The sequence below is a fragment of the Crocodylus siamensis genome, chromosome 2 (assembly GCF_052110815.1).
Source record: "Crocodylus siamensis isolate JL-2025a chromosome 2, ASM5211081v1, whole genome shotgun sequence".
NCBI lineage: Eukaryota > Metazoa > Chordata > Crocodylia > Crocodylidae > Crocodylus > Crocodylus siamensis.
Genome location: NC_143396.1, coordinates 206951840 through 206979808, shown reverse-complemented (window position 1 = coordinate 206979808; position 27969 = coordinate 206951840). Strand labels below are relative to the sequence as shown.

The 27969-nt window shown below is 41.2% G+C and overlaps 1 protein-coding gene across 2 annotated transcripts; it reads left to right on the top strand.

The window, feature by feature from the left end:
* Positions 1–289: 289 nt before the first annotated feature.
* On the top strand, positions 290–27181 carry ZDHHC13 (zDHHC palmitoyltransferase 13). 2 transcript variants are annotated; one of them, XM_090032875.1, is made up of 17 exons: positions 290–426; positions 1050–1195; positions 1685–1807; positions 5952–6029; positions 6646–6790; positions 10181–10245; positions 10896–11058; positions 13444–13569; positions 15137–15270; positions 16452–16554; positions 19077–19199; positions 20261–20323; positions 20791–20884; positions 21756–21839; positions 24363–24520; positions 26157–26254; positions 26985–27181. In XM_090032875.1, exons 1-17 carry the CDS (start codon positions 406–408, stop codon positions 27118–27120), a joined length of 1860 nt encoding a protein of 619 aa, XP_089889001.1. In that variant the 5' UTR covers positions 290–405; the 3' UTR covers positions 27121–27181. The 2 variants fall into 2 exon arrangements, with proteins under 2 accessions (XP_089889001.1, XP_089889002.1); XM_090032876.1 differs by having other exon boundaries at positions 369–387.
* The last annotated feature ends 788 nt before the right edge of the window (positions 27182–27969 follow it).

Here is a 27969-nt window from a genome sequence, read left to right as displayed (position 1 = left end):
ATGTACGTGCATGCAGCCTTGCTTGGGGGTTGTGATGGGGGTGTGTGTGTGTGTAGCCTGTTTCGGGGCAATGTCGGGCGTGTGTGCTCGTATAGCCTTGCTCGGGAGGCTGTGACAGTGATACATGTATGTACCCTTGCTCGGAGGTTGTAACGCGTGGGTGCGTGTTAGTCTTGCTTGGGATCTGTGATGGGTGTGTTTGTGTGTGCGTGGAGGCTGCGACACGTGCGTGTCCCTGTTGGGGGCCGTGACGCGTGTGGCCGGCCGTGCTGGGCGGCGGCGGCCTGCCCGGGGCTGTGAGGCGGAGCGAGGACTGGCCTGGCGCGGAGGCGGAGGCGGAAGGGGAAGGGGCCGGGTCGGGCATCGGTCACCGGGAAGCAGCAGGCGGTGCGTCGCCTAGCCACCATGGAGCGGGCCGGCGCGGCGGTGAGCTGCAGCCTCCCCCCGGGACCCAGCCCGTGCCCCCTGCCCGGCGCTGTACGGGGCGGAGGGACCCCCGCCCCCACTTGTGCGGGGGCGCGGGCGGCCCGCTGGGCCGGGCCTGGCCGCGCCGCGGCGGGCTGTGCGCAGTGCGGAGGCCGCGGGGGGCTCGGCTACAGGGGGGCTCCGCGCCGAGTCAGTGCCAGCGGCTGCCGTGTCGGCGTTAAGGCCTGTCAGGGGCGAGGAATCCCACCGCCTTGGGAACTCTGGTGGTGGGAAGAGTGGGAATGATACCACAGCCCCTCTCCTCACGGCTATATCGCCAAGCCCCGTGCCACCAAATGGGCCCTGGACCCCTCAGCCGCACCCCTGCTACCCCGGAGCTAGATCAAGGCTGGTCAAGCTATTGCTGCACCGCCTCATTGGGACCGGACCCTTCCCCCCGACCCCGCAGCATTGCCTTGGATGTTGGATCCAGCCCAGGGACAGACTTGGCACCACCCTTCCGGCTGGTAGGGTGGAAAGGCTGGGCATCCGTCCCTGCTCTAGGTGGCTTCCCAGGGGGCACAAAAGCCAGAGGGGCTCTTCTGAATTCATGTTAACGAGCAAACATTTGTGTTTTTCACCAGGAGTGTCAGATTCACAGCCATGGCCCTCACCGACCTCACATACACAACTGGCACAGCATCCATGCAGATAAAAATATAACAAAGCCACCAGAAGCAGCTCCGCTGGTAGAGGACTATAGTACCTGTGATATTGTTAAAGCTACCCAGTAAGTCCAGAAAATATAGTGGCATTTGTGAAGGCTGTTCAGATTTAATTTTTTATTTCTTCATAAAGAAAAATGTTTTAAAGCCACTGAAGACTTGACTCTCTCTTTTTTTTTTATTCCATCTTACAAAATAAAGCCTGAAAGGTAACCCTATAAAAATGATAGGTAGCAGTTTGTTTGGGTTTTTTTAAGTCACAAACAAGCTGCAGATAGCTGGCACTTACCCAGGTTGGTTTCACTAGTGGTAAAACTGATGGATCATCTAATTTAAGATGGTTTAACTAAGTTTCCATTTATCCTAATGTCCATCCTTACCCAAGAAAAACTTTCACTAAATCCAGTAGGGAATTTTGCTTGGGTAAGAGCTGTTGGATTAGGACCTCTGTGACTTTTTTTTTTTAGAAAGCATCACTTACTCAAGAGAGAATACGAATAGGAGAGAAGTATTTAAGAATTCATCCATAACTGAAATATTTTTTCCTACTTGAGATACGGAATATTGGAGCGGTGCAAGGAATTGGTAGAAGCAGGGTTTGATGTCCGACAGCCAGACAAAGAAAATGTGACTCTTCTTCACTGGGCAGCAATAAACAACAGATTGGATCTTGTAAAGTAAGTTATGTTGTTTTTGTGAATATAAACCTGTGTATGGGGGGTTAAGGTGAAGGGCAAACAATTTTTTCTTCTGCACGTTGATTTTCTCATTTATTAACATTTTGCAGAACAAAGTGAAAACAAACTATACTGTTTGGGAACAAAAGTATAAAATTACACTGACCTTTCTACATTCAGTGTACTTAGGTTATACCTCTGCATGAGTATACTACTACTTTTTACATTTTCAAAATGAGAATTCATGCAGTGCATGAGATCTAGTGTGGTTCTGACCACAGATTGTAATTACACCAAAAATGGCCATGGCCAGCTTTTTAAATAAGTGTCTTCAGAGAAATTCCATCTGCAGTATCCTACTTTCTTGGACCTCAAGGTACTTCCCTGGAGTAGCAAGGAAAGAGGGGGTAGTTGGAACCACATCTCTTTAAACAGTAAAATCAAACAGTAGTGTGCAGGTTCGAATATGGATTTCATATCTTGGGTACTAATCCTGCTGAATCTGTGGGACTGGAGGGTATTAGCAGTCTAATATGTTGAGTGGGATTTGAATATTTATGTCTTTCCTTTTGGTATTGCAAAGTACCTGATGTTGCAGGTGGACTGCAATTGAGTTTAGCTGAGGCTCCCTACAAGTGTAGGAATCTGCTCATATGATACATAGTCTCACTTAGTAAATATATTTAGCAGGTCCATATTCTTTACATAGGAGTGAACAGAGACTAGTTCAATAATTGTTTCCATGGAAGCAGATTTATAATTTGGAGAGCTAGTTAGATTAGAACTGAATTTACATGACATGCAAATGTCACTAGTATAATTCTTAACACTAGAAATGCTTTAGTAGTTACCATATTTTTTAATTTGGCACCTTCTCAAAATTGTATTCATAGTTTCATAGTTTCTAGGGTCAGAAGGGACCTGAGCAGATCATCTAGTTCGACCCCAGCAAGATGTTCATCTAACTTCCTCTTGGAAGTTGGTTCCAGACCCTAGCCGCCCTGACCGTGAAGTAGCGCCTCCTGATATCTAACCTAAACCTACCCTCTGCCAGCTTGTGACCGTTATTCCTGGTCACTCCTGGCGGTGCTCGGGGGAACAGTGACTCCCCCAATGCCTGCTGATCCCCCCTGACTAGTTTATAACAGGACACGAGATCCCCCCTCAGCCTTCTCTTTTGGAGGCTGAACAGGTTCAGGTCCCGTAGCCTCTCCTCATAGGACCTGCCCTGATCATACGAGTGGCCCTCCTCTGGACCCCCTCCATGCTGTCGACATCCCTCTTGAAGTGTGGCGCCCAGAACTGGACACAGTACTCCAGCTGCAGCCTGACCAGTGCCGCATAGAGGGGGAGGATCACCTCTTTGGACCTGCTCGAGATGCATCTGTGGATGCATGACAAGGTGCAGTTGGCCTTCCTAACTGCCTCTCCACATTGCCAGCCCATGTTCATCTTGGAGTCAATGATGACCCCCAGATCCTTTTCCGCCTCCGTGCTGACAAGAGGGGAGTTCCCTAACCTGTAGGTGTGGTGCCGGTTATTCCTCCCAAGGTGCATCACCTTGCACTTGTCTGTGTTGAAACCCATCCTATTCTCGTCCACCCACCCCTGTAACCTGTCTAGGTCTGATTGTAGCCTGTTGCTTCCTTCTAGTGTGCCCACGTACCCCCACATCTTAGTGTTATCAGCAAATTTCAACAGGGTGCTTTTTACCCCCTCGTCCAAATCACTGATGAAGATGTTGAACAGCGCGGGCCCGAGGACCGAGCCCTGCGGAAGCCCACTGCCCACGTCCTTCCAGGTTGAGAAGGACCCATCCACTACCACCCTCTGGGTGCGGCCCTCCAGCCAGTTGGCGACCCATTTGACTGTGTGGGTGTCTTCACCACAGCCCCCCGGTTTCTTAATGAGAACGGGGTGAGAGACAGTGTCGAAAGCCTTCTGGAAGTCCAGGAAGACTATATCCACTGCTACCCCTGCATCTAATGATCTGGTGATCTGATCGTAAAAGGCCACCAGGTTGGTCTGACAAGACCTGCCACTGATGAACCTGTGTTGGTTGCCCCTAAGCATGCAGTCCCCTGCTGGCCCCTCCTGGATGTGTGCCAGCATAATTTTCTCAAACAGCTTGCCTAGGATCGAGGTAAGACTAACCAGCCTATAGTTTCCCAGGTCCTCCTTCCTGCCTTTTTTGAAGATGGGGACCACGTTGGCCTTCTTCTAGTCCTCCGGTACCTCACCAAAGCACCACGTGTGCTCGTAAAGCCATGCCAGGGGACTTGCAGTTACCTTGGCCAGTTCCTTTAGAACTCTAGGGTGGAGATCATCTGGGCCGGCTGACTTGAATACATCCAACCCCTCCAGAAGCTCCCTAACTAAATCCTCACTAACCCATGGCCCAGGTGTGCCTCCCCCAGGGCCCAAGGGGGGCCCAGCAGGGGGGTGGCTGTTCTGGTCCCTACTTAGGAAGACGGAGGTGAAGAAATTGTTGAACATGTTAGCTTTGCCATCTGGTGTGACGACCAAGTTTCCCATCGTGTCCTGCAAGGGCCCCACCTTACCCGGGACCTTCTTTTTACCCCCTATGTATTTAAAAAAGGACTTCTTATTGTCCTTAACCTGGGAAGCTAGTCCCAGTTCCATCTCTGCCTTGGCCTTCCTAACTACCCCCCTACATCCCCGAGCAACTACAGAATAGTCCTGCCTGGTGATGACCCCTTCTTTCCATTGGGTGTAAGCCTCCTTTTTAGCAAGGAGACATTCCCGGATGCTTTTGGTTGAGCCACGGAGGCTTATGTGCTCTCCTGCTCCCTTTGATCCTCGTTGGGATTACCTTCCTTTGGGCTTGGAGGATTGTCTCCTTAAGGAATGACCACTCTCCTTGGACACCTGGCTCCCCTCCCCTCCGGGACCTCAGCGCTTCTCCAGCTATCCTCCTTAGCTCGTTGAAGTTTGCCCTCCTAAAATCTAGGGCCGCTGCCTTACTGCATGCCTTTGCCACCTTGCGCTGGATGGTGAATTCCAGCAGGCGATGATCGCTGTTGCCCAGGTGGTCGAGCACCCGCAGCCCCCTCACCAGGTCATCACCCGTGGCCAGCACTAGGTCCAACAAGGCATCTCCCCTGGTGGGGCTGTGCACCTCCTGGGTTAGATGGAGGTCCTGCACTCTGGCCAAGAACCTACGTGAGCGTTCAGACCTGGCTGACCGTTCTTCCCAGCAGATGTCTGGGAAGTTCAGGTCCCCCATGACTACCACATCCTTAGCCTTCACTACCTCTGTGAGCTGACCCAAGAATTCCTGGTCAAGCTCTTCTCCCTGGTTGGGAGGTCTGTAGTAGACTCCCACCGTTAAGTCTCTTTCCCCTCGACTGCCTTGTACTCTAACCCAAAGCACATCAGAGTGCCCCTCTCCTGACTCCTTGCTAATTGACGAGGATGTGTATTCCTCCTTAATATAGAGTGCCACGCCCCCACCTCTCTTTCCTATCCCATCCCTCCTGTACAGCCTATAGCCCTTGACATTCACCACCCAATCATGCGTTGCGTCCCACCACGTTTCAGTGATCCCCACTATGTCCGGGCTGGTGTCATCCAGCAGGAGGGTGAGTTCCTCCTGCTTGTTACCCATACTACGAGCGTTTGTGTAGAGGCATTTGAGGCCTTCTGTGGGTGTGTGTACCAACCCCCTAGCCCCAGTGTTACCCTGGCCCCTATCTCTTACCTGTGTATTCACTTCGCTCGTTGGTCTGGGCTGGGCTGTAGTTGTGGGTGCTGTTTGGTCTGGCAGTCTGATGTTTCCTCCGCCCTCATCTTCCCCTTTCCCCAGTGAGCCTAGTTTAAAGCCCGCCGGAGGAGGTCTGCCAACCTAGAAGAGAACACATGCTTACCTTTAGGGGAAAGGTGGAGCCCATCCCATCCTAGCATGTCTCTTGTCATGATGTGCCGGTCATGGCTGAGGAAGCCAAAGCCCTCCTCGAAGCACCATTCCTGTAGCCGCCAGTTGGTCTCATTATAGTAAAATATTCCTAACTATGCATCTTCCATGTGAAAGTATCTTTATAACAAAAAAAGTAACTACTAGAACAGTCTTTTCTCTTGTTTTTCCCTCTCTTCTCATTTGTCTTATTTTATTGCTATTATACAGGTTTTATATTTCCAAAGGTTCAGTAGTGGATCAGCTAGGTGGAGATTTAAATTCCACTCCGCTTCATTGGGCCATTAGGTAAGGTGCTACTAAAAGTTAATTTGTTGGTGCATTTTTGTATAGATGCTAGCAGCCCTAATGTCTGTGAAATCTTAAATTTAGTTAGTATTTATATTTGTTTTATGGAGATACAAATAGGATGGTAGCTTTCATGTGTATGTTTGTCCTCAACTCTGCCCTCCCATATAGGAATCTGCTTTAAATTCCCAAACTTAAATTTTCCATAGATGCAACAAGTATGTTAATGACAATGCAATATTAATTAATTTTTAAAAACAGAGATATACAGATCATTGAATTAAACAGTGGAGGTTTATTTGTGTATTTTACAAAGATAACAGTAGAAATGAAAATGCTGGTTCCTATACCTCCAGCAAAGTAAATTCTTAGGAGACATTTCAGACTTCTCCCCAAAAGTTAAGTTTGTTCCTTAGTTAAGTGTACTTTTAGAATATAGTCAAAGTTAAAATGATGAAGGTTCACTTTATGAACCTCAGGCTCACTCCAAGGTTTTCCAAGTTATTTGATGGTTAATCATTTCAAAGATGATTTTAATATAAATTTGTAAAAAATGCATTCATAACCATCTGTACTTATTAAAGGTTTCTAACAACGATTTCATATCTCTTTACAGACAAGGTCACTTATCTATGGTCATACTGTTGTTAAAATGTGGAGCAGATCCCAGCCTCATTGATGGAGAAGGATTCAGTAGCATTCATTTAGCAGTGCTCTTTCAGCATATGCCTATAATAGCTTATCTCATATCGAAAGGGCAGGTAAGTTTTCTATTTACTGTGCACACTGCATATCCTCGTGTGTGTGCATGCATGTGCACACACATGCAGATACAGAAGAGCAAAAAAGAAAAGCAGAAACAGGACAGAATTGAGCAGGAACTATGGTAGGACATGCTGCTTTGAATAAGAGCAGGGCTTCTATCTACTAATTATATATTATACATACACATGTATTTATTTTTGTAGCTGATGTCTGTTGTTTTGTTTTTAAATGAAAATGTCAGGCTTGCCTTGAACAAGTTATGATCTAATTTTAGCTGCTTAATAACTTTTCTTGTTTGTTTGTTTTAAAACTTCCTGTTTATATCTGTTGAAATCAAAGGTATTAAATAATCCTGTACAGCATTTTGCAGTTCTGAGTACTACATCAATTATACTTGGTCTTTAAAAACTCAATTGCTGAAAACATAACTTGGCATCACACATTAATTTAAGAATGAAATACTGTATTCCAGGGGTGGGCAAAATGGTGGATCTAGCTGGTAGCCAGATTCCATTTCCAAGGAGGCCTACCCACATGGCTGGGGCAGTACTGGCAGGGTAGAGCTGCTCCCGGAGCCCAGATGGCATCTTATGGCGGTGACAGCGTGGTCCAGAGCGAGGGCAGAGCTGCAGTCTGGTGCCTACATGCCCCTGCCCAAGGCATGCAGGCTGCAGATCTCAACTCCACCCTGGCTCTGAACTCCTCATTGTCATGGTGGCAGATCCCAGGCAGGCTCCAGAGCAGCTCTGCACCCTACCATGTACCCTGCTAGCAGGGAGAGGTGGACTTGGGTGGAGGGGGCAACACAAGTTGCAGTAGCTGAGCCTGGCTTGCTCTTGCCCACAGCGCAGGACAGCACCCACACCAGGAAGGGGTTAACACTGCTGCTGGGGCTGGTTTCCTCCTCCACCGAACCCCAGGACCTGCACTATCACAGCACAGCTGCTGCTAGGGTCTCCATGAAAAGCAGCCCCAGTTACACAGGCAGGGGCCACTTGGAAATTGAGTCCACTACTGACTGGATCTGGCCCATGGGCCAGACTTTGCCCACCCCTGCTGTATTCTAACTCAAGCAAGTATTGATCATTAGTGAAAGTTTTTAACTCAGGGATGTCAAACATACAGGCTGGATCCAGCCTCTGGAGCCCTGCCATCCAGCTCGCAGTGCTGCCTCTGGTCAGACCCACACAGGGCCCCCCCCGCAATACACCTAAACTGGAGACGGAGCAGATCCTGGAGCTGCTGAAATGGGCATTGCAATCAGTGCAGTCCAGCCAGAGCAGCAATCATGCTGCACCTGGCACCCACTCTGGCAGCTCCAAGTCTCTGCTGCGTGTGGTACCTGTTCTAGCTAGTCTGAGACCCACATGCAGGGTCCTGCTCCCTGCACAGCCTCTGTTCCCCCTATATCAGCCTCTGCTTCATACGATTCATCTGTTTCATGAGCCTAAATGAGTTTGATACCTCTGTTAAAAATGGTTCAACTGAGCCTCTATCTTTCAGTATTTTCCAAAGCCATATATTCAGTCATGCCTCTGGTATCTGTGGCATGCTCAATTTAAGGGCAACAGCAAGACTGTAGAATATGTGCCAAGTAGAACTCTTTTTGGATAACTACCATATTTACTCAAATCTAAGACAACCCTGAATTTAAGACAACCCCCACAATAATTAGATTCTGTACATGGAAAATGTATAAAATTTGTTATAAGTTTCCAAGTGTAAAGTCCAATTATTGGGGGTTGTCTTTAATCTACCCCCTAGCCCTAGGCAGGGGGCAAAAGTATGGGGCATGGGAAGGTCAAGTTTTCCCCTTACATGTACCTACCCCCCTGCCGCTTCTGCTCCTGCCCCTCCCCCACAACCTTGCTCCAGGCCAGGAGGTTCCATCCCTGTTTTAGCTTCAGGGCCTCCAGCCCAGCCCCCATAGCAACCATGCAGGCTGTGTGCTACTACTGTGGGGCTGGGCTGGGGCTGTACTCAGTGCCCCAGGATGCAGCATGACTGGAGCCTGCCAGCACACAGTAAAGGTGAAGGGGAAAGAGAGGGACAGGCAAGAGAGCAAAGGCTGCAGGGGGGAGATGGTGGGGTGCAGAGTAGTGGGGTTGGGGTAGGATTGCAGGCAGTGTGACTGTGGCTTCAGCTCCATCCCCAGGTTGGAGCTGCCCAAGCCACAGCAGCCATGTGCCCTTCCCCACTCATACTGTTTTAAGAAGAGGGCTTTCTCCACCCCCTTTCACCCATGTTAAACAGCGGAGGAGGGGAACCTCATATTAGAGTCAGCTAAATATAGTGTATACCAATGAGCTTAGCAGTGATACCTTGACTGCCTGGAAAACTTAGATTGTAGACCTGACAGTATGTTGTTACTTTGATTCACCCTTAATAATATTATTTGAATAAAAGCATGCATGTAGGTGACAGCTTGCAGCATCAGGGTCTTTGTCTTCTCAAAAAATGCTTTGTTTTAAGATTTTAAAATCTAATGAAAATAATTCACACTATCCTAGAGCCCATTATAACAGAATAATAATTATTACCTCTAGAGTAGCTGTAGATAGTGTATGTCAGAACATAAGTATAAAGCTTTTCCCATTTAGTTCATTGAGGTAAAAATTTCCCTTGGACTCAGTCTGTCTTGTAATGTATTTACATATGCGAAATAAAATGTGAAATAAAAATCACAAGTAGTAGGAACTAGTAGTTTTAGTTGACCCACCTGTATATGTGGAGGAAGAAGCAAGACTGTTTCTAATTAACAGCAGTATCTAGAAAGACTAAAGGGCTAAATCAAGACTGTTCTTTTAAATCAGGGCTGTCCAAGTTCTAAGCCCTGTGGGGCCACATCCCAGGTGTGCCATATAAACACTCCCTGGGCTCTCTCCCATAGCTGCAAGCACCATCCTTCCTTCCCCACCCCACTCTGCACCCCCCTGCTGCAGTGCACAGCCCCACCCCAGTGTCACCCCTTACTGACCCTCAGGTCCTCATGCTGTTGTAGTGCTTCACCTCCTGGGGCAAAGGCAGAAATATAGCAGCAATGGGAGGAGGACAGAGCCCTGGTGCTCAGACTGCCATTGCAACTGAAGTGATGGGGGGGAGCCATGGCTGGGTAAGATATTAACTCCTCACATGCCACATGCATCTTATGGACCATCAGTTGGACAGCCTTGTCTTAAATTATCCCTGTTGAATCTACTGGCATGTGCTGAAAGGAACTAGGAAAGAGCAAAGAGATTCCTGCTAACCGGAGTGGTAGATTCTCAGCTCATGTAAATGATCTCACTTCTAACTCTCTTAGGGTTATTTCCACCATCTGAGAGTCTGACAGGATATCTTTATTTCCTGAACCCTTGAGTAATCGGAATATATCTTTTTATGCCTAGAGTGTAGATTCAACAGATGTCAACGGACAGACACCTCTTATGCTATCAGCATTCAAAATAATTGGGTACGTGTCAGGTATTACTAAAATAATTATTAGCCTGTCTGCTTCCATGTAAGGCATGGGGCTAATTTTCATGAAAATGTACCTTTAAAATAACAAGTAAATGTACCAGTTCTAGTACATCTGCAGATGCCAAATTTCACAGATTAATGAGTGAGGTTGGTTGTAGTAAACAAGGAAGGAACCAGTTCCCTTCTGTAGGGAAAGTACTAAGTATTGGTGTGAGTGCATTGATGTTGCAGCCAGCTGGTTTTCAGATACTAATAGCAGCTTTAAGCCATCTGCATGAACCCCAGTAAGTAACGTGGGTAGAGAAAAGAAAAACTAGAACCTTAGTGCACAGTTCATAAGGTACAGTTATAAACTACACTCATAACTCATTAGCTTACCAACAGTGAGGCAGCACAGTATACAGAAATAAGCACTGAGCAGTTCTAAACTAAAATCTGTGCTCTACTGCTGACAGAGTATGTACTGCTGAGCAGCCTCACCAGGCTGTCTTTCTCCACCCATCTATAAAATGATGATGGAAACACAATGTTGCTGTTGTGGTGTTCAGTTTTTTAAAGATTTTTTTGGGAAAAAATATCTTCCCCTTTTTTCGCCCCCCCCAGTTGATTTGTAACTTGTGTTTGTTTTTCTTTTTCTCCTAGACCAGAACCTACGAGATTTCTTCTACAGTTTAATCCTTCTCTCAATGCTGTAGACAAAGTCCAGAGGAATACTGCACTGCATTGGGCGGTTATAGCAGGAAATGTTGATGCTATAGATTTGCTCTTAGAGGCTGGAACTAGCATAGACATAAAAAATGTCAAGGTACAGTTTTAATTTTTCCCCGTTACACTTCATTCTATGTGGTGCAGTCATGGGAAGTTAATCCTAAGGCTTTGTCCTCTGCTGTTGAAAACCATTAAAACTTTGATGTCCTTTTTAATAGAAGGCAGAATGGCATATAGACATCAGTACTGGCATTCTTGCTTAGTTTTTCTAGAATTGAGATGGGAACTTCTTGTGTTACAGTTTGGATGCACACATTTTTGCTGTGTTACTTCAGTGAGTATCCATGTACTTTTACTGCAGGCAGGCCTGCAGGATTAGGATTTCTGCCTTTGTTTCCGTATTGATCATTTGTGGATGATGTTACTTATTGTACAGGAGTGCTGTTGAGGTTAGGTAGCTAGGCCAGTATTTTCAAGAGTGGCTAGTGGTTTCTGTATACTTAGCGAGACTCTTAAAGGGACTTGGCTTCAGAAAGTTCTGAACATCTGTGAACTTGTGACAGGCCTAGTCCTGGGGGGCAGAAGCAGTGCCCTTAGTAGCTGGCCTAGCCTGCCTCACTCCAGCTTCTCTATACCACCACCTGATGTCTTTCCTGCCACACCTGGATGTAATAAATAGTCCTGTAGGAGGCATCCAGAGCCCTGGAATGGTATTTTTACTGTGGTGCCTTGATTCAAGCTTACTTTATTAATATTGCAAAATTTTAGCGGGCTTAACTAATCTGAGCTACTGGTGTTAAACTGGCCCAACTGATGTTAAGTTGCCTTAGGGTTTTAATTGCAGCATCCCCCATAGCTGCAGCCATGTCTCATGGGTGTCAGTCTGCTGTAATCTTAGAGCTGCCTGGCTCAGTAGGTCTCATCTGTCTAGGCATCAGTCCTGTGGGGTTTGGGCTGTTTGCTTTGGTTTTAGCCCAGGCCCCCTTATTCTGGCCTTGGATTCTCAGCAGCAGCTGCCCTGCTGGGGCTTTAAACCACAACTTAAGTTCCATCTAGGTACCCTGGCCCCACACATCTGTTCTGTCTAGTGGGCTCTTGCCAAGCTAACTTCTGCTTCTCTGGCCTCACAGGGGTTAAACCCTCTTGGTCTCTCAGCCTCCCCAGCCCTCACAATGCCCATTCTCTTCTCTCTGGCTTCTTGGCCTCACTGTGCCCTCCCAGTGCTCATTCCCCTACTGCTGTCCCTCTAGCTTTAGGATGGGACAGAACCTCTCCATAGTTTAAGGCACTCACAACACAGCCTCCTAGCCTCCTCTCAGAGAGGCTCCCAGTCTTCCAGTTGTTACTAACCTGACCACAAGGGAAAAAATGCACAGCTCAGCCAAGTACTCACAAAGCAAGAGAACTGTACAAATGCAGATCATCCACATTCTAGGTCAGCTCAGAAATTGAAAGAGACTTTTTCACCCTTGCATGCCAGGGCTTACTTTACCTTGATGCCACACACTAAAGCAGCCTGCCAAAGAATACCTCATCCTTCCCCAGCCAGGGGTAGGATGACCTTATTAACCTGAGAACCAGCCTCTTATACAAGTAAATCTCTCCCCTTTTAGCTAGCCAGTCCTATTGCTTGGCCTGAGCACAGGGATTTTTCATTAGTCCCTTCAGTCCTGCCAGCTGGGCTGGAGACTCTGCTTAGGTTCAGTTCACCTGTGGCAGGGCTGGTGGTGATTGCAGGTGCTCTGTCTTTCTTTCCCTTTTTGCTGTTTGCCTCCTGGGGGCTTCTCTCTGGTGGCATTCTTGTCCAGCTTCCCTACTGTACTTCCTTTTCCTGAATAATTACCCCCTCAGGCCACAAAGATACTACTTCTAAGGGCCTTTGCAAGTTTTGTTCTCCTAGTAACAGAGCAAGGATCCCCTGTTACAAAACCCAATCCCTTCAAGATGTCCCAAGATGGAGACCAGAAATCACTAGTCACTTCTGAAAATCTTGGTCATAATGCTTGTTTAAATTAGCATTGACATGTAAGTTTAGTAAATGTTGCAAAGCATAAATTTTGAGACTGAATATTTGTGCATGTTATGTGGTTATTAAGATCCATAGATCAAGCTATTTCATCTTTTATTATCATATAAGAGTCCTAGAATACTGTCCTTTTTATACTTCACTTACCTGGCCTTTTCTGTTTGGCACTCTCATACTTTGTACATCTGACTTTGCCAGAACTTCAAGTTATGGTATTTCTTTGGTATTTCAGTGTATAGCTTCTCATTCAGATTTGTTAGCACTGAAAAATAGTATGTACAGCTAGGAGAAACTGTGATTGACGTAGTCATGTTGTACTTCTGTAATAATATTGGCAAAACAAATCAGCTCTAAAATAATGTATTAATAAATTATTCTTTTCTTTGCTTCTCTTTTCTCAAGACAGTTATTTAAATACACACATATTAAGAAAAATAATATTGTTTTTTCTTTAAGGGAGAGACACCACTTGACCTTGCTCATCAGACTCAGAATCACTTAATTATCCATATGCTAACTCAAGAAGAAAAAATGAGAACCAAAACAAAGTCCAGATTACTCAGGACATTAGAAAAATATGAGGTATAGTCATACGGAACCGATTTGTGATATACAGATAACAGCGGATATTTTTTAATAGATGGGTCCGATGCTGGGCATATGTTAGGCACTGAGGCCTAAGTTTTTAAATGACAAATGCTTGTTGAGTGGGCCTTAGCAGTCTAGGCATTCAGCAAGAGTCCTTGAAGGAGTCAGACTTTCCTATTCCCTGGGTGTGTCTACATGTTCATTAATACACTTTTCCTAATGCATATTAAATTTAGTACCTCCAATATGAGGTACTAAATAAATTTGCATTAGGTTGCCCTAATGTGTAGTACCGAAAGTGCGCATTTTTAAAGTGACACTTAATGTGAAGTAGGCTATTTTCCTGCGCATTAGTGTGATTGCAGTTTTTTATGTGACACTATAATGCACAGTAAAATAGGCTGCTGCGCATTAACTCACACATGTAGACGTGCCCCCTGGGAGCATAAGGCTGCTTTTAAGGAGCTTTCCTTAGTAGTGTTGGTCACTTCCTTGTCTGAATACTTGTATAATGGTTCTGCACTCTTATTTCTAATAAGACTTGTTCTCCAGGACTTGTTGTGCCAGTATGTAAATATTTTTCAGATAAACAGATTTACATAGCAAGTGAATGTTGGACTTCCTGGAGTCAGGCTCTTAGGCTGCCTAGACGTATGTTTGGGGGTGGGGGCAGTTTTAATGAAAGCAGTCCCCTGAAAGCCGCTCTAATTAATATGTGTATTTAGGCCCTGTGCATTTCAAAACAGCCATGGGTTGCGTTATCTGAAGCTCATTCAACGAGGTTTGGATAAAGCATCCCCCTTGGCCATTTTAAAATGTGCAAGGGCTTAATACATGTGATGATGAGGTGACGCTGGAGTGTTCTAAGTAGAATGCAGGGCAGACTCAATTAATAGTCTGCTCTGACGTGTTTTAATTTAGAAGGCAAACAAGCATATCTATAGGCACCCTTATTTTTAGTGAGCTGCTGAACTAAAAGAAGACTTAAATCACTGCACACTGAAGAAAACTCAAATGATTTTGTAGAGTCTTTATTCAGTTTCTGTAAAAATGGTTTCAGAAGTTTGTATTCACATTTCACTGAAATGAACAGTGTGGAGTTAAATTTTGTTGAAATTCTGTTATCTTTCTTCAAGGAAGATTTTTGGCCATTTTTCACTGATGTTGTTGGTAAGGAGCTGGAGAGATCCTTTTTATTTGTTTTATGTGTAGCCGGTATTCATAAGAAAAATAGTAGAGTCACATTTCTGGTGATATACAGTTATTTTAAGAGAAACCACTGGAAGTAGTAACGTATTTCAGCTGATGAACAGTTTACTTAAGAAGTTAAGTCATGTATTTCCTAATACTGTTCCTGATTATGTTTAAGAAAGAGACTGCTGTTAGAGAAAGAAACTTTGGTACAGAATGCAGTATGGTGGTTATCTCCTCAGAGAATTGTATTTCCACTTTGGATCTCACAATAATTTGTTGAAATTATTTTTGTTGTTTTACATTGTTTGGCATTTTGTTTAATACAGTATGTTATATACATTATCACTACAATAATCACCTTTGATAGGTATACCTGATGTTGGTGTCTTGCTTGACACTGGTGTGGGCTGTAGGATATATCCTGGACTTAAATTCTGATTCATGGCTTTTGAAGGGAAGTCTGCTTGTCATTCTGTTTTTGGCGATGACTCTGTTTGTAAGGTTTGTGCATTTACCTTTTCTGTGCCTATATTTATATTGCAAATGCTTTTATATATATATCTTGTACACTATTCTCTTGAGAGCGCCTCACAGGTTCATGTTTAGCTTTTAAGTTAACTGGTTAAAAATAACTAATTTCCTTATGTTTATCAAAATTCTTTATCAGAATGATTAAAGAAGTTAAGAAAGGTATACCTTTCAAAACATTATTTACCATAAATGTTACAGAAAAAGTCTTTAAATATATTTAAATTGAAGCAGAACATTTTAATTACATTAAAATTAAAATACTGTTGAGGATCTAATCTACCACAGGCTGAGTTCTTGCTTCATGATGCCTACCTCATCTGTTGATATTTTTGGACATGCAAATTAGCCTAACTTTTTCCCTCTATGCTTTCAGACCACCAATAGAAGATCCCTCAGAACTCCTTCCACAGCCCCAGCCAAAATTATTTTCCAGCTTATAGGTCACTTGCCTTATAGCTAGTGTTTGTTGAAATGATGCTGGTACTGCCCTTGTGTACAATCTGTATTTTCTTGACACAATGTTACATTCATCATCAATAAAAATAACCAACCTAATTTTGACATCACGCATTAGAATGGAACAGAGCCTGCCATCATAGAACATCATTGTGGTTATGTACCAGTGTGCTTGGCCACAGTGTCTTTTTGAGCTGCAGTTTCAAATTCATTTTAAATGGAAGCTCAGTGGATGTCTGTACACAAGTGCAGAGGCTGCTCCTGTGCTGTCATTGCAGTGCATTGGAGCAGACTCAATTAATAGATTAATCGAGTCTGCTGGAGCATGGCAATTACTGTCCTCCAGCAGCCTCCCACATCTCATGTATTAGCATCTCTGCACTTCAGAATGGCAGCAGGGACACTTGAATTAAACCTCATTCAATGAGCTATAGTTCAAGTGCCCCTGCCACCATTTTGAAGTGCAGGAATATTGATATGTGAGAAACTGTGATGCTTTAATTAAAGCAGCTGTTGGAGGCATGCTAATTAAAGTATGCCCCACCCCTGCCACAGAGCATGTGAGGAAGTGCTCAGTATGTGCCTGCGTCAAGTTTTTTAATGATTCTTCAGTAGCTTAGAAGAGAATTGTATATTATCATTAGAAAAATATATTTTCCTATAATAGAAGCATACCTTTTAATATTTTCTTTCAGGCGCTTCCTGGGGTTCAAGAACCTAAAACACTTACCAGCAATATTTATGCTAAGTTCCATATTTTGGATGTCCACGACCTGGTTTGTCTGGTTCCTGCCTGATATCCTTTATGCAAAGAGAAGTAGAATGATTTCCTGTGAAATGTCAAATGAAACAGGTGAGAAGCAAGGATATTTTTGGTGGGATGATATTTTATTGGACGGCCTGCATGATCAAGAGAGATTTTAGACTAGCTTTTATGCACAAAGTACTCTTCTTTGAGTGACCTTTTCTTAGGAATACACTATGCCCTGAGGAGGTGACCTAAAAAAAGAGTACTTTGTGCTCAAAAGCTTATCTAAAATCTCTCTCAGCCTTGCAGTTGGCCCTGTAAAAGATATCACCCTGCTAGGATCTAGAACCAACTTCCAAGAGAAGTGGTGCTGGCTCCTACCCTGGGGGTCTTTAAGACAAGGCTAGACAATCACCTTGCTGGGGTCGTTTCACCCCAGTATTCTTTCCTGCCATGGCAGGGGGTCGGACTAGATGATCTGCTCAAGTCCCTTACGACCCTACAAACTATGAAACTGAAAATATCCTTGCCCCTCACTTGTTGCCCGGACCATTAGGACTACAACTTCACTCCAACACTAGCACAAGTAAAATAAGCATAAGGTTTTTGAAGGACTGTGCCTAGGAGTTATCCCTTGGAAATCCATAGGATGGATAATAAGCAAATGTCAGCAGGATAAGTGCTTAACCTTTCCTATTCTGGTCATGCTGAGCAGTGGCAGGCACAGGTTTAAGCAGTTCATTGTTTCAGGGCCCAAACAAGAATATAGTACATTCAAAAACGTGTCCAAGTCTATCCCAGTCATGCCATTGGTCCAATAAATTCTTGACTCTAAAAATAAAAATGTGTAATGCTTCCCGCTCCTGAAATGAGGTTAATTCAACAAATAACATGCTGTGGTTGTAGCTTTTTAAAAACCAGGCAGGTTTCCTATCTTCATGTATGTTTAGGGTTGAAGTGCATGTTCTGTGTTGTACACTAACTACAGACTTCTCCATAATGATACTTAAAATGCTTTGAGAAGGCAGTGGATTGATTGACGTGTATAAACTGATATACAAATGTTGCACTCATTTGCCCGTCGCTGCTTTGTTGCTACAGAGTGCTTTACTTTTTCATTTTATAAATGGATCTTTCAAAAAAGGTGTTAGGGAGATATTTGTAATTGAAAATAATTTTTGTATTAAATCAGCATTGAAGTATTCCTACACTAAGTAGCATTTCATTTTCAATTACTTCATCCCTTAAGTGGCATTTTCTTTTGTATTGTTTCTAATGAGATTTCCTTAATACAGTTATCAGGATTAATTTCTGTGAATTGCCTGGAGATATTCCAGTTGGAAGTTCATGCATATATTTGTTTCAATCATAAGTAAATTATTTGTTATTGCAGTGTGTAAATATGGAGTTTAGGGTTTTGGTTTCATTTAAAAAATATATCTTTCAGTGGTTTATAAAATATCACTGAGCTCCTTTTTTGTTTCCAGACTGAAAAAAATTAAGACCTTGAACTGGGCAGTTTTTTCCACGTTTTAGAAACTTTGAACAAAACAAACTCAAGAAGCCCCAAGTATTCCTTGAAACAATATGAGCAAGTAGGTCATTACCTTTTTTTTTTTCTCCCCACTTCACTATGTTTGCACATATTTCCTTTCTGTAACTGCCCATAGACTTTGTCCACAAACTTAGTCCATAGATTTGCTCCCTGAGATCTTCAAAACAGCAGAAACGCATGCACAGTATTACTAGTATTCATAGAGAAAGGTACCATCATACTGGTTTATGTTGAAATCGCAAGAACCTTTATTTTTATTATAACTTACACTTGGTTTGAGATATGGATAAGATAACATTTGGAATACACAGAACTGATATTTTGTCATTTGATTTTAGTTATAGATTATGTCAGTTATTTCCAATTTACAAAAAAAGGCCTTTGAAGTATAAGTATTAAATGATTCTGAAACACTGAAAGATTCCAGTCCTAACTTAGTTTGTTTTCAGATGCTGCTTTTTTTGTTTCTTGTTTTTTTTCAAACTGTTAACAAATGCTTACAATACCAGAGTGTAAAAAGTTTGTACTAATTGTGTAAGTATTCTGATAGATGTCAGGCTTTATGTACAAGAAAATAGTGGAGTGAATATCTATATGTAAGCAATACTGTACCTTCACTCTGTATACCTGTCTATATATGTTGTATAATCTTATATTTACCTGATAATATTACTATTATTTTAGTCAGCCACTGGGGAGAAAAACACACCAAATTATACTAGAGGTTTATATTGTCCAGGATCAGAAGTGGAAATTGAGAACTTTGATCTTTAAGTAAACATATGTCTACTGATGATGAAAAGATACATATCTAGAACTGTATTGGGCACAATAGCTAAGTGACATGCTGTGGAATACAAAGAATACACTACTACTAAGAATAAAATCCATCTGTTTTTCATTCAGTGTCATAATTTGTAAAACTACAGTTAAGTAATGCAAGTTTAAAGTTTTATATTAATATTTTTTTTGTAATACTTGATACAAAAAGTATATTCCTTAACTTGAACTGTACATTTAATAGACACAGTTTTTCAGTGGTTTTTTGTCCTCAGCATATTTGGTTTTCTCTATTACTTCTACAAAACTTGGAAAACTGATCCTGGATTCATAAAGGCTTCAGAAGAAGAAAGAAAAAAGGTATTTTTACCTTCATAAAAATGCTACATAATACAATGCATTTTTGCTCATTTATCCTTTCTATTTGTTTTTGTTCAAAAACAGTCAACAGTGATATGTTTTTACTTTAACTCTTTATAATCATTTTAACTTTTAGTACCTGAAATTGCAACTCATGCTTGTCCATGTTTTCATACACTGTAAAGTTTCAGTTGTTGCTTTTTAAACATTCCTCCCAATTTTCTTCTCATGTATGTTGTCTGTCTAAAAGTTGAGAGAGCCAAATTGTATACAAGCCTGCCTACTATAAAATATCACTGAACTTGTCTGTAGTAAAAATTAGCATAGAATTTGGTCCGCCAGCCATGATTCATTGTGTCATGTGGCATTGTTTGTAATTTTGTTATGCATGTTTATGCATCTACTCATAATGCTTGGGTGACTTTGAGGTTCTGGTTATCATGCAGTATCGTGATTTCCTATTGTATGTTTTGGAAAACTGGGAAAAGTATTAGGGCAGCCTTACCAAATAGTATTTAGAGCAAGAGGTGGCCATCAATTAACAGGGAACTTCCAGCTTTTCACTTAATGATCACTCATGTTAATTGTATGGGCTGCCACATAAATTATTATTTGTCCAGAAGTACTACTGATCGTGTGAGCAGTACTTCATGGAAAATGAGACTGGCTTGAGTATTACTCCATGCTGTAGGGTATGAACTATTTGTATGATTTTGAACTATGTTATATGATTTGAATTATTGTGGACATGTCACTCCACACTCCCCCACAACCGCAAAAAAAAAAAAAGAGAGAGAAAGAAAGATAGCTTGTTGCATGGATGGGAGTGATTTTGGAAGACTACATAGGTCTCTGTCTGTTGTTCCTTTCTATAAGCCTGTCCTCTATCAAATGTAAGAAGCAAGCAAACATTAAAGTTCTGGCTGCATATTTTCAGTAACAAAGTTGTTTGGTGCTTAGAAATACTCTTCATCTTCAATGTATTTATTAACAGACTAACCATCCTTATGCCCCTGAAAAATCATTAGATAAATGCAATTGTAAAATAACTTGTCTTTCAGAGTATTGTTACTCTTGCAGAAGCTGGCTGCTTGGACTTCAGAACATTTTGCACATCATGTCTTGTAAGTGAAGTTTTGATGATTTCTTTTTAATAAAAGCTAGGTTATGTTGCATGTTTAAGTTCTGCTCCTTTTTCATACACCCTGTATTATGTGCATAATTTCCTGAAGTCTACATGTGCCCTCCCCACCATTACCTTTACTGTGTGACTTCAATATTACTTCTCATGAATGAGGGATGCAGGTTCTGGTTCCTTAACCTTAATTACAGGTCCTGTAAACTGATATAGATCTATTTTTTTTGTGTGTTGTGGGTTTTTTTGGTTTTGTTTTTTCTTAAAGCATAACTGTGTCCTTTATGTAATGTTGCAAAACTTATTCTATAACGAGAGATAATTTCATCCTTTTTTTTTTTCAAGGTTTTTTTTTGTTTGTTTGTTTGTTTTTGAAAGGAGCCAGAAATTTAGTGACAGTGAATGTTTCTATGTTTTCTGTATGTTATTGTATTTTTCTCTTGTACCCTTACCTAGATAAAAAAGCCTTTGAGATCCATGCACTGCCTTATTTGCAACGCATGCGTAGCTAGATATGACCAGCATTGTCTATGGACTGGCCAATGTGTAGGTGAGTTTGTTTTAACATGCTTAGAATATACCTTGCATAGAAAGAGCTGCAGGATGTTTATTAAACACCGATAGACTATGTAATGCCACAATTTAGTTATCATCTGCAGTTGAAGCACAAAGAGGTTGGTCCCCATGAGGACTGTATACTGTCCTTCTTTGAAGGATACTCTGAAATGAAGTCATTGAGGGAGCTTAAAGTTTGTTGAGCTCACAAGGGTTTCCAAACACTATAATTAATGGGGAACCACACTGGCTAGAACTGTGACAAATAATATTGCTATGGAGGATAACCTTTAAAGCCATGATTTTACGTACAAATGGGAAATTTAAATGCTTAAAATCTTTTGCTCTGGGACGTCTACAAGTTACTTATAAGATTGAATTAATTCTGATGTGAAGTTTCAAAGAAGTGAACATTTTTTATAATATTTAAAGAAAAATAATTATATTAGTTACAAAGCCCAAAATACAGCCTGTGTGTTTTCACATGTGTGTTCATAATGCTGCAGAACAGAAATAGTAGTAGTAGTGCAGGTTAACTATCATCCCAAGGAGATTATTATGAGCTAGAACAGAACTGGGGATACATAAGTGATTTTCACCCAGTTAAAAGAACTGTGTTTGCTTATGTCAGACTCCAAGTAGTAGATCCAGTCCTCGTCAACAATATCATACGCAGTTTCAATGACTTAATTAGGGTGACTAGCTTAAGCAAGTTGAGAAAAATGTTAAAGCAGATTTGTCAGATATACTGAGCACAGTGACTCTTACACTTGAAGTTCATGGTATTTCTATCCCTGTTAAATTTGGGGAAAATACTAATGCTGGTAAGATGCAGAATGAAAGTCTTTTTTTTTTGTCTCAAACAGGTGTTGGAAACCATTATTATTTCATCTTGTTTCTATTTTTCCTGGCTATGGTAGGCACCTGGATGTTATATGGAACCCTTCTCTGTATGTATTTATGCATTTTATTTTTATTGTAATTTTCAAGGACTTGTTACATTTTCTGTATTCTCCAGCATTTCATATCTAGCAGTTAGTTATTTTATGCTTTGGTCATAATCTTGGTTATATAAGAGCAATCACTGCAACTTTTCCAAAGATACTAGTACATCTGAGACCACAATCAACCTCTTGATTGAATGTATATCTACGATTAATTGTGAGCCAAAAATAGCATGCTTCAGAAGTATTGCTGTAGAAATCCTTGTTTTGGTTTTTTTTTTAAATGTGACCTCAGAAAGAAGTGTAGGTTTTACTAGACTCAAAATTTGAAAACCGAAGGGGAAAAGAATAAGTGTACATAGATTCTATTGGATTAGAAGCACTCTTTGTCTGCAGCAGAAAATGTGGTCATAAGTATACTACTAGAAAGATTTTATTGATCTTACAGTTAATTGGAAATGTCTGTGTTAAAGATTCTTACCAAGACTGTTTTTAAAACTTTAGTGATAATATAAAAGAGGGGACAGATCAATTACTTTAAACTGTTGCTCTCAAAAAATGTCATGTCTACTTTCTGACATGTTGCAGCATAGCCTGATTTATGATGATCCTGATTTTATAATAAACCCCTTTTAACAATCCCAACAGCAAGAACTGCTTTTATTTCATTATTATGATACAGCAGATTGCCTAATTCTACTCCAGTGATCAACCTCTTTTAACAAACTTTTTTCCTGTCCCATAGGGACTCATAATAGTGAGATTGCACTGTAGTTTGGGATTTGATTGATATTGTTCACTGCTTCAGTTTAGGGTTTGTATATCCAACATTCGTAATTCAGCTCCTCTGCACTTCGAAGTGCTACTGTGATTAGATGGTATTTCTTAGTGCAGAAAGCCCTTATGAAGTGATTTTTTTGAGGATGAATCAATACTAATATTAAGTTAAAACAAAAGTCAGAACAAAGAATTTACCTTTGTTGTGTCCTGTCTGATATTCATATTGATATGAGTATTTTAACATTAAGTGAAGTAAGTGTAAGAAATGGGGCATTATCTTGAACTCATATCCTGCATTTTGCTTTATTTTAGATCTTTTTATTTAAAAAACATAATACGATCCAACTTTACCTCTTTGACCTAAGTGAAACATTACTTGCCTTTTTGGCACTGGTGACGTTGATGTTTATTCCTTTGGATTTATAATCCAAACAAAAAGGTGACTGTCACAAACTGGGGTACCTTTTTAACAGTGTTTTTTAAAGTCACAAATAACCATGAAGCAACATTTTAAGAAAAAATGCCCCAGTGAAGTAGTACTGCCTTTCAGTAACTTTATACCATTTTATAAAAGGCTCTAAAATATGTCCAGTCCATGAATTAAAAATACACGATATAAATAAGAACACAACAAGAGTCTACTCAACCCTTTCTGTCAGACAAATCTTTGTTGTCTGTTCTAAATGTATTAATCACACAAAAACTCCATCTTACATATGTTTTAGGTCAGATTGGCAGAAGGTATTTTGCATAAGTGGACCACACCACTATAATGTGTATGAATAATATGTCTACACAGTGTGTGATAAATAGAGGTGCACCAATACATCAGTCCAATATTGGATCAGCACCAAAATAAAGAAAATAGTCTATGTCGGAAATTGGCCTGATGTGACTGATAATTTGGCTGAAAAATGTCCCGTGCATGCAAGCAGGTGCAGCGCAGTATGTAGGCAGTGAGGAGCACAGCCGGCAGCGTGGAGAGCTGCGTGCAGCTGATAAGTCTGTAGTGATGTAAGGGGAGGGGCCTGAGGGGCAAATCAAGGCCCCCATGGTGAAGAGGGTGTGGGGCTGGGGCAGGGGTAGGTGCTGCCCATCTGGGGGGAGGGGGCGTGGGATGGAGCTATGACTCCTCTGGAGGGCATGGGGGGGAGGTGGTTCCTGCTGCTGTGCTCAACTCATTTGGCAGCTCATCTACTCATCCAGCAGCTCCCACAGCAGCAAGAGCCGCTTCCCACACCCTGCCCCACCCCAACTGGGCAGCACCTACCCCAGCCCAGCTGCACTCCCTCTCTCACTGCAGGGGCCTTGATCTGCTCCCCCACATCCCTTCCCACCCCCTTCCATTCCACCTCAACAGACTTACCAGCTGCATGCAGCTGTATTAGAAATCAGATCGGTATCGGCCAATATGCCTCAAAAATTGGCTATCAGTATCGGCCCCAAAAATCTGTATCGGTGCACCCCTAGTAGTAAACCCATTAATTTCCTGTAATTTCTAATTTTAGATGTAATTTGTTAAATGGGTAGGATTGCATTAATGTCCGTTAATGATTCCATGCAGTCAGACACATATGTATTGGTTTTGTAACTGCTACAAATCTTGTCTCTAGAGCTTTTATGTAAGACTGCATGGTGTATCATTCCTTACTCTGTTATTAGATAGTATTTATTAGTATTTCATAATACATATATTTTAATACAGTTTAATACATTAATCTTCAATGTACTAACTTTACTTATTCTTAGACTGGTCAGAACATTGTGCAACAACTTACCAGCAAGATGGAGCTTGGACTTACTTCACACAAATAGTATCTTGTTCTCCATGGGTTTTGTACATCTTTGCACTAGTGTGTTCTTATACTTCATGGGCTTCATTGTTACTAATCATTCAGCTTTATCAGGTACCTTTTGTTTTGTCTTATGTGCTTTTTTGAGGGTTTTCAAATCTGTTTTTTTCCTGAGGACTTTCCAAGAACTTCCTTGGCCTGTCAGTACCAAAGATGTACAACTTAAATCCCAGGACAGTACCTTTGGTTTCACTGTATTTTTGCAGCTGCCCTTCATATATGCAAGTTAGAAGGGATTCTCCAAATCAAACTTTTTATTGCTGAATACAGCTGTAAATAGTACCAATTGGGGGGGGGCACATTTGTTATGGGAAAATATTAAGAAATAAAGACTTTATAGACAGAAAGTACATAAGTGAGATAACTGGTGTCATTGTCTAAAAGTATTTATATGATTGATTATTCTGCCCAGGGTGTAATAAATGTTGAACTGAAAACTATGCTACAGCAGAGCAGTGCATCATTAATTCATATTAAGTCTCATTATAAAAATAAAAAATGTATGACTGGTTTTACCCTGATAAGTATCACATTTTAAACTGCATTTTTTCCCAGATAACTTAGCTACACATGCAAAATTGTTTCAAGATGGTACTTGTCATCTAAAGTAAACGCTTATTTACCAATTTCAAGAGAATTAGGGTCATTTAGTTGGGTATAAAAGCAATTCATTGGGCTAATACATTTTTTACAGTCTTTGGTTTTGTCAGAAGTCCCACTGATTTTTCTTTGTTTGTTTCAAAATAGATTAATGTGGGTTCAATGTTTTTGAACATGGTAAAAATCAGAGTAATGGCTAGAACATTTGCAATCAACTCCCTGTTTTTTCACAAGTGATACGTTGTTCACATGTTCCCTACTGTCTTTTACCACTATTTACTGAAATTGCCCAGCCTGACATACTATTGTGTGTAACCTACCATGTAAAATTATAGAACAGAAAAAATAGTAAACAAGTATAGGAAATAATGCATTACATTTCACATTATGTGATTTGACGTAGGAGGTAGCAAATGCTGTTGCGGAGATTTAAAAGTGAAGGCTGAAACTTTGTCCTCTGCACTTTGGCCAGTGCATTTTAACACATTGTCAGTATACCAGGGGATGATGGCTTCAGTGTTTGTAATGATATTTTCCTTCTCACTGGGTGCATCTGCATGTGCCCCTATGACACTATTGTTACTGCACCATCATAAGGTACTTCCTTTTGGAAGAACTAAATGACAGCTCAGTAACAGCCCTTACTGTGCTGTCTGCATGGTGCAGTTATTTTTAGCTGCTATGTTGCCATAGCAACATTATACCGAGGAAGCACATCCCTACAGTGACATAGCCATGGCGTCATGTTTTTTGCCTGTCAGTGCTACATTACGTTAGCATCACATGTAAATGTGCCCATTGTATTTAGTGAAAGAATCCATGATCTTGACCTGTGTGTTGACCTTTATATCTGCAAATGGCTGGGTATAGAGAACAAGGATGATTTTTTAGTGCTGGCATTAATAGCACCAACTCCTTGGTCCCTCTCGGAGTCTTTATGGCATACTTATTTTGTAAGCAGGTCTTACAGTATAGTTTCATGATTTGATAAATATGAAAAATCCAATCTAAAATTAGTATCTTTTAAGATCTCTAGTATTTTGACTGCAATTTCATCATTCAATAAAATATTTTTCTTCCCTTTCCTAAGATTGTATGTCTGGGCTTGACCTCATATGAGCGAACAAACCTCATAATACAGAGCAAGTCTTCTAAACAGCCTTTTTCACTCAGGAGAACTCCATACAAGTAAGTATTTTTGGTAGGAAGGTATTTTAAGGAAATGGGATGAATGTCTTTAATCTGTGTGCCCATGGGAAAAAGATGATTTTCTAGGTGTTTGCTAAACATGCCTTTTACATGACTTAGACAACTAGGATGGAATTTGGCCAGCTGACAGACTTTCCCTCAGGGATTTTTCCCCATGTGTAAAGGTTAAAGCAGCACCATGGATGTTCTGACTATCACCAGGAAGGACTAGGCAAACATACTGGAAATCAGGAAAACATATTAAACTCTAGGGTATGGTATATGGTAAAAATATACTTACTCTCTTTTTTGTGGAATGTTTGTAGCTCATATTACACCTAAACATAGAAGAGGGTTCTTCTATTCAACACTAATATTTTTAATTGGTGAATAGTGACATAATTGCAGCTAGCATAAGAAATGAGGTATTCAAGATTTCTATTCTAACAGAAATGCTTATGGGCAAAATCTCTGTTCTATTAAGTAACACACACACACACACACACACACACACACACACACACACACACACACACACACACACACACACACACACACACACACACACACACACACACACACACACACACACAGAATAGATAAGAGGGAAATATTTTTATTTTTCTGGGTCTCTGTGCTTAAAATGCTTTTTCTTTAGTGCATTTAGCTTTTTTACTTTGTCTTCCATTTCATTATTATTAATTGGTATGTATGTCTCTCTTATTTCCAGTCAAGGATGTTTCCAGAATATTGCTGACCTTTTTCAGTGCAGGTGCTTTGGCATATTCAAGCCCAGTGGAATTGACTGGACTAAGCAATATACTCTGAGTCATCCAGCAGAGGGTAAAAACATCCGTTCTGTCTGAAGAAAAGCAGCATGAAATTCTTGAGCTAAGCTGAAAGCTAAATAAAGCTGGATATTCTGTGTTTTGTTTACAAGTTCTTCTCAAATTTTCTTGCCTTAATTTTTTATAATGGTTCTACTGCTTACATAGTAAAATTTTTATGTGCATAAACTACAGCAAAATAGCTGTGAAATAATTGCTGTGATTTTCAGATGAAACAATTTTAAATTTTCTGCAACTGAGATGGCATTAAATACGTATTTTACCAAAATAGGTTTTTATACAGCAACCCAAAAATCTTATCTGATTTTGACCTTTTGCTTCTTTATGCAGACTGCTTCCATAAAAGATGCTTTTTTTTTTTACAATTAAGGGAAATAAAACATTTTAATATTATTGAATTGGCTTTTACAAAAGTTTTAAAAGCACTGAAATCCTTTTAGAATTTTTGATAGCTTGTCTTTATATTGTGTAAAGCAAACAGTAAATCTAAACACTGTTTTTTGTACAGATTTAACATTTAATAAATTAGACCATTTGTGCTTTCAAGTGTATTTTCTGATTTTCTTTTCCCCCCTAGCATTCATGGGAAATGTGAAATTTATACACTTAAAAATCATTAAACATAACTGCAGCAAAAGGATAATGTGCTCTTAACTCTGAACAAGAAGAGATTGGTTTAATATGCACTTGCGTGCACCACTTTTTAATGAAAATGGACACCTCAAGTAATCAAAAAATAATGGTGAATGTAAAGGACAAGACTGTAACTTTACATTGTTTCAGGCTGCAGAGATGGGGCTTTAATAGTGGCCTATTTAAGGTTAGTGTTTAATGTCATACCTTGAGACTATTTCTATAATCTGATGC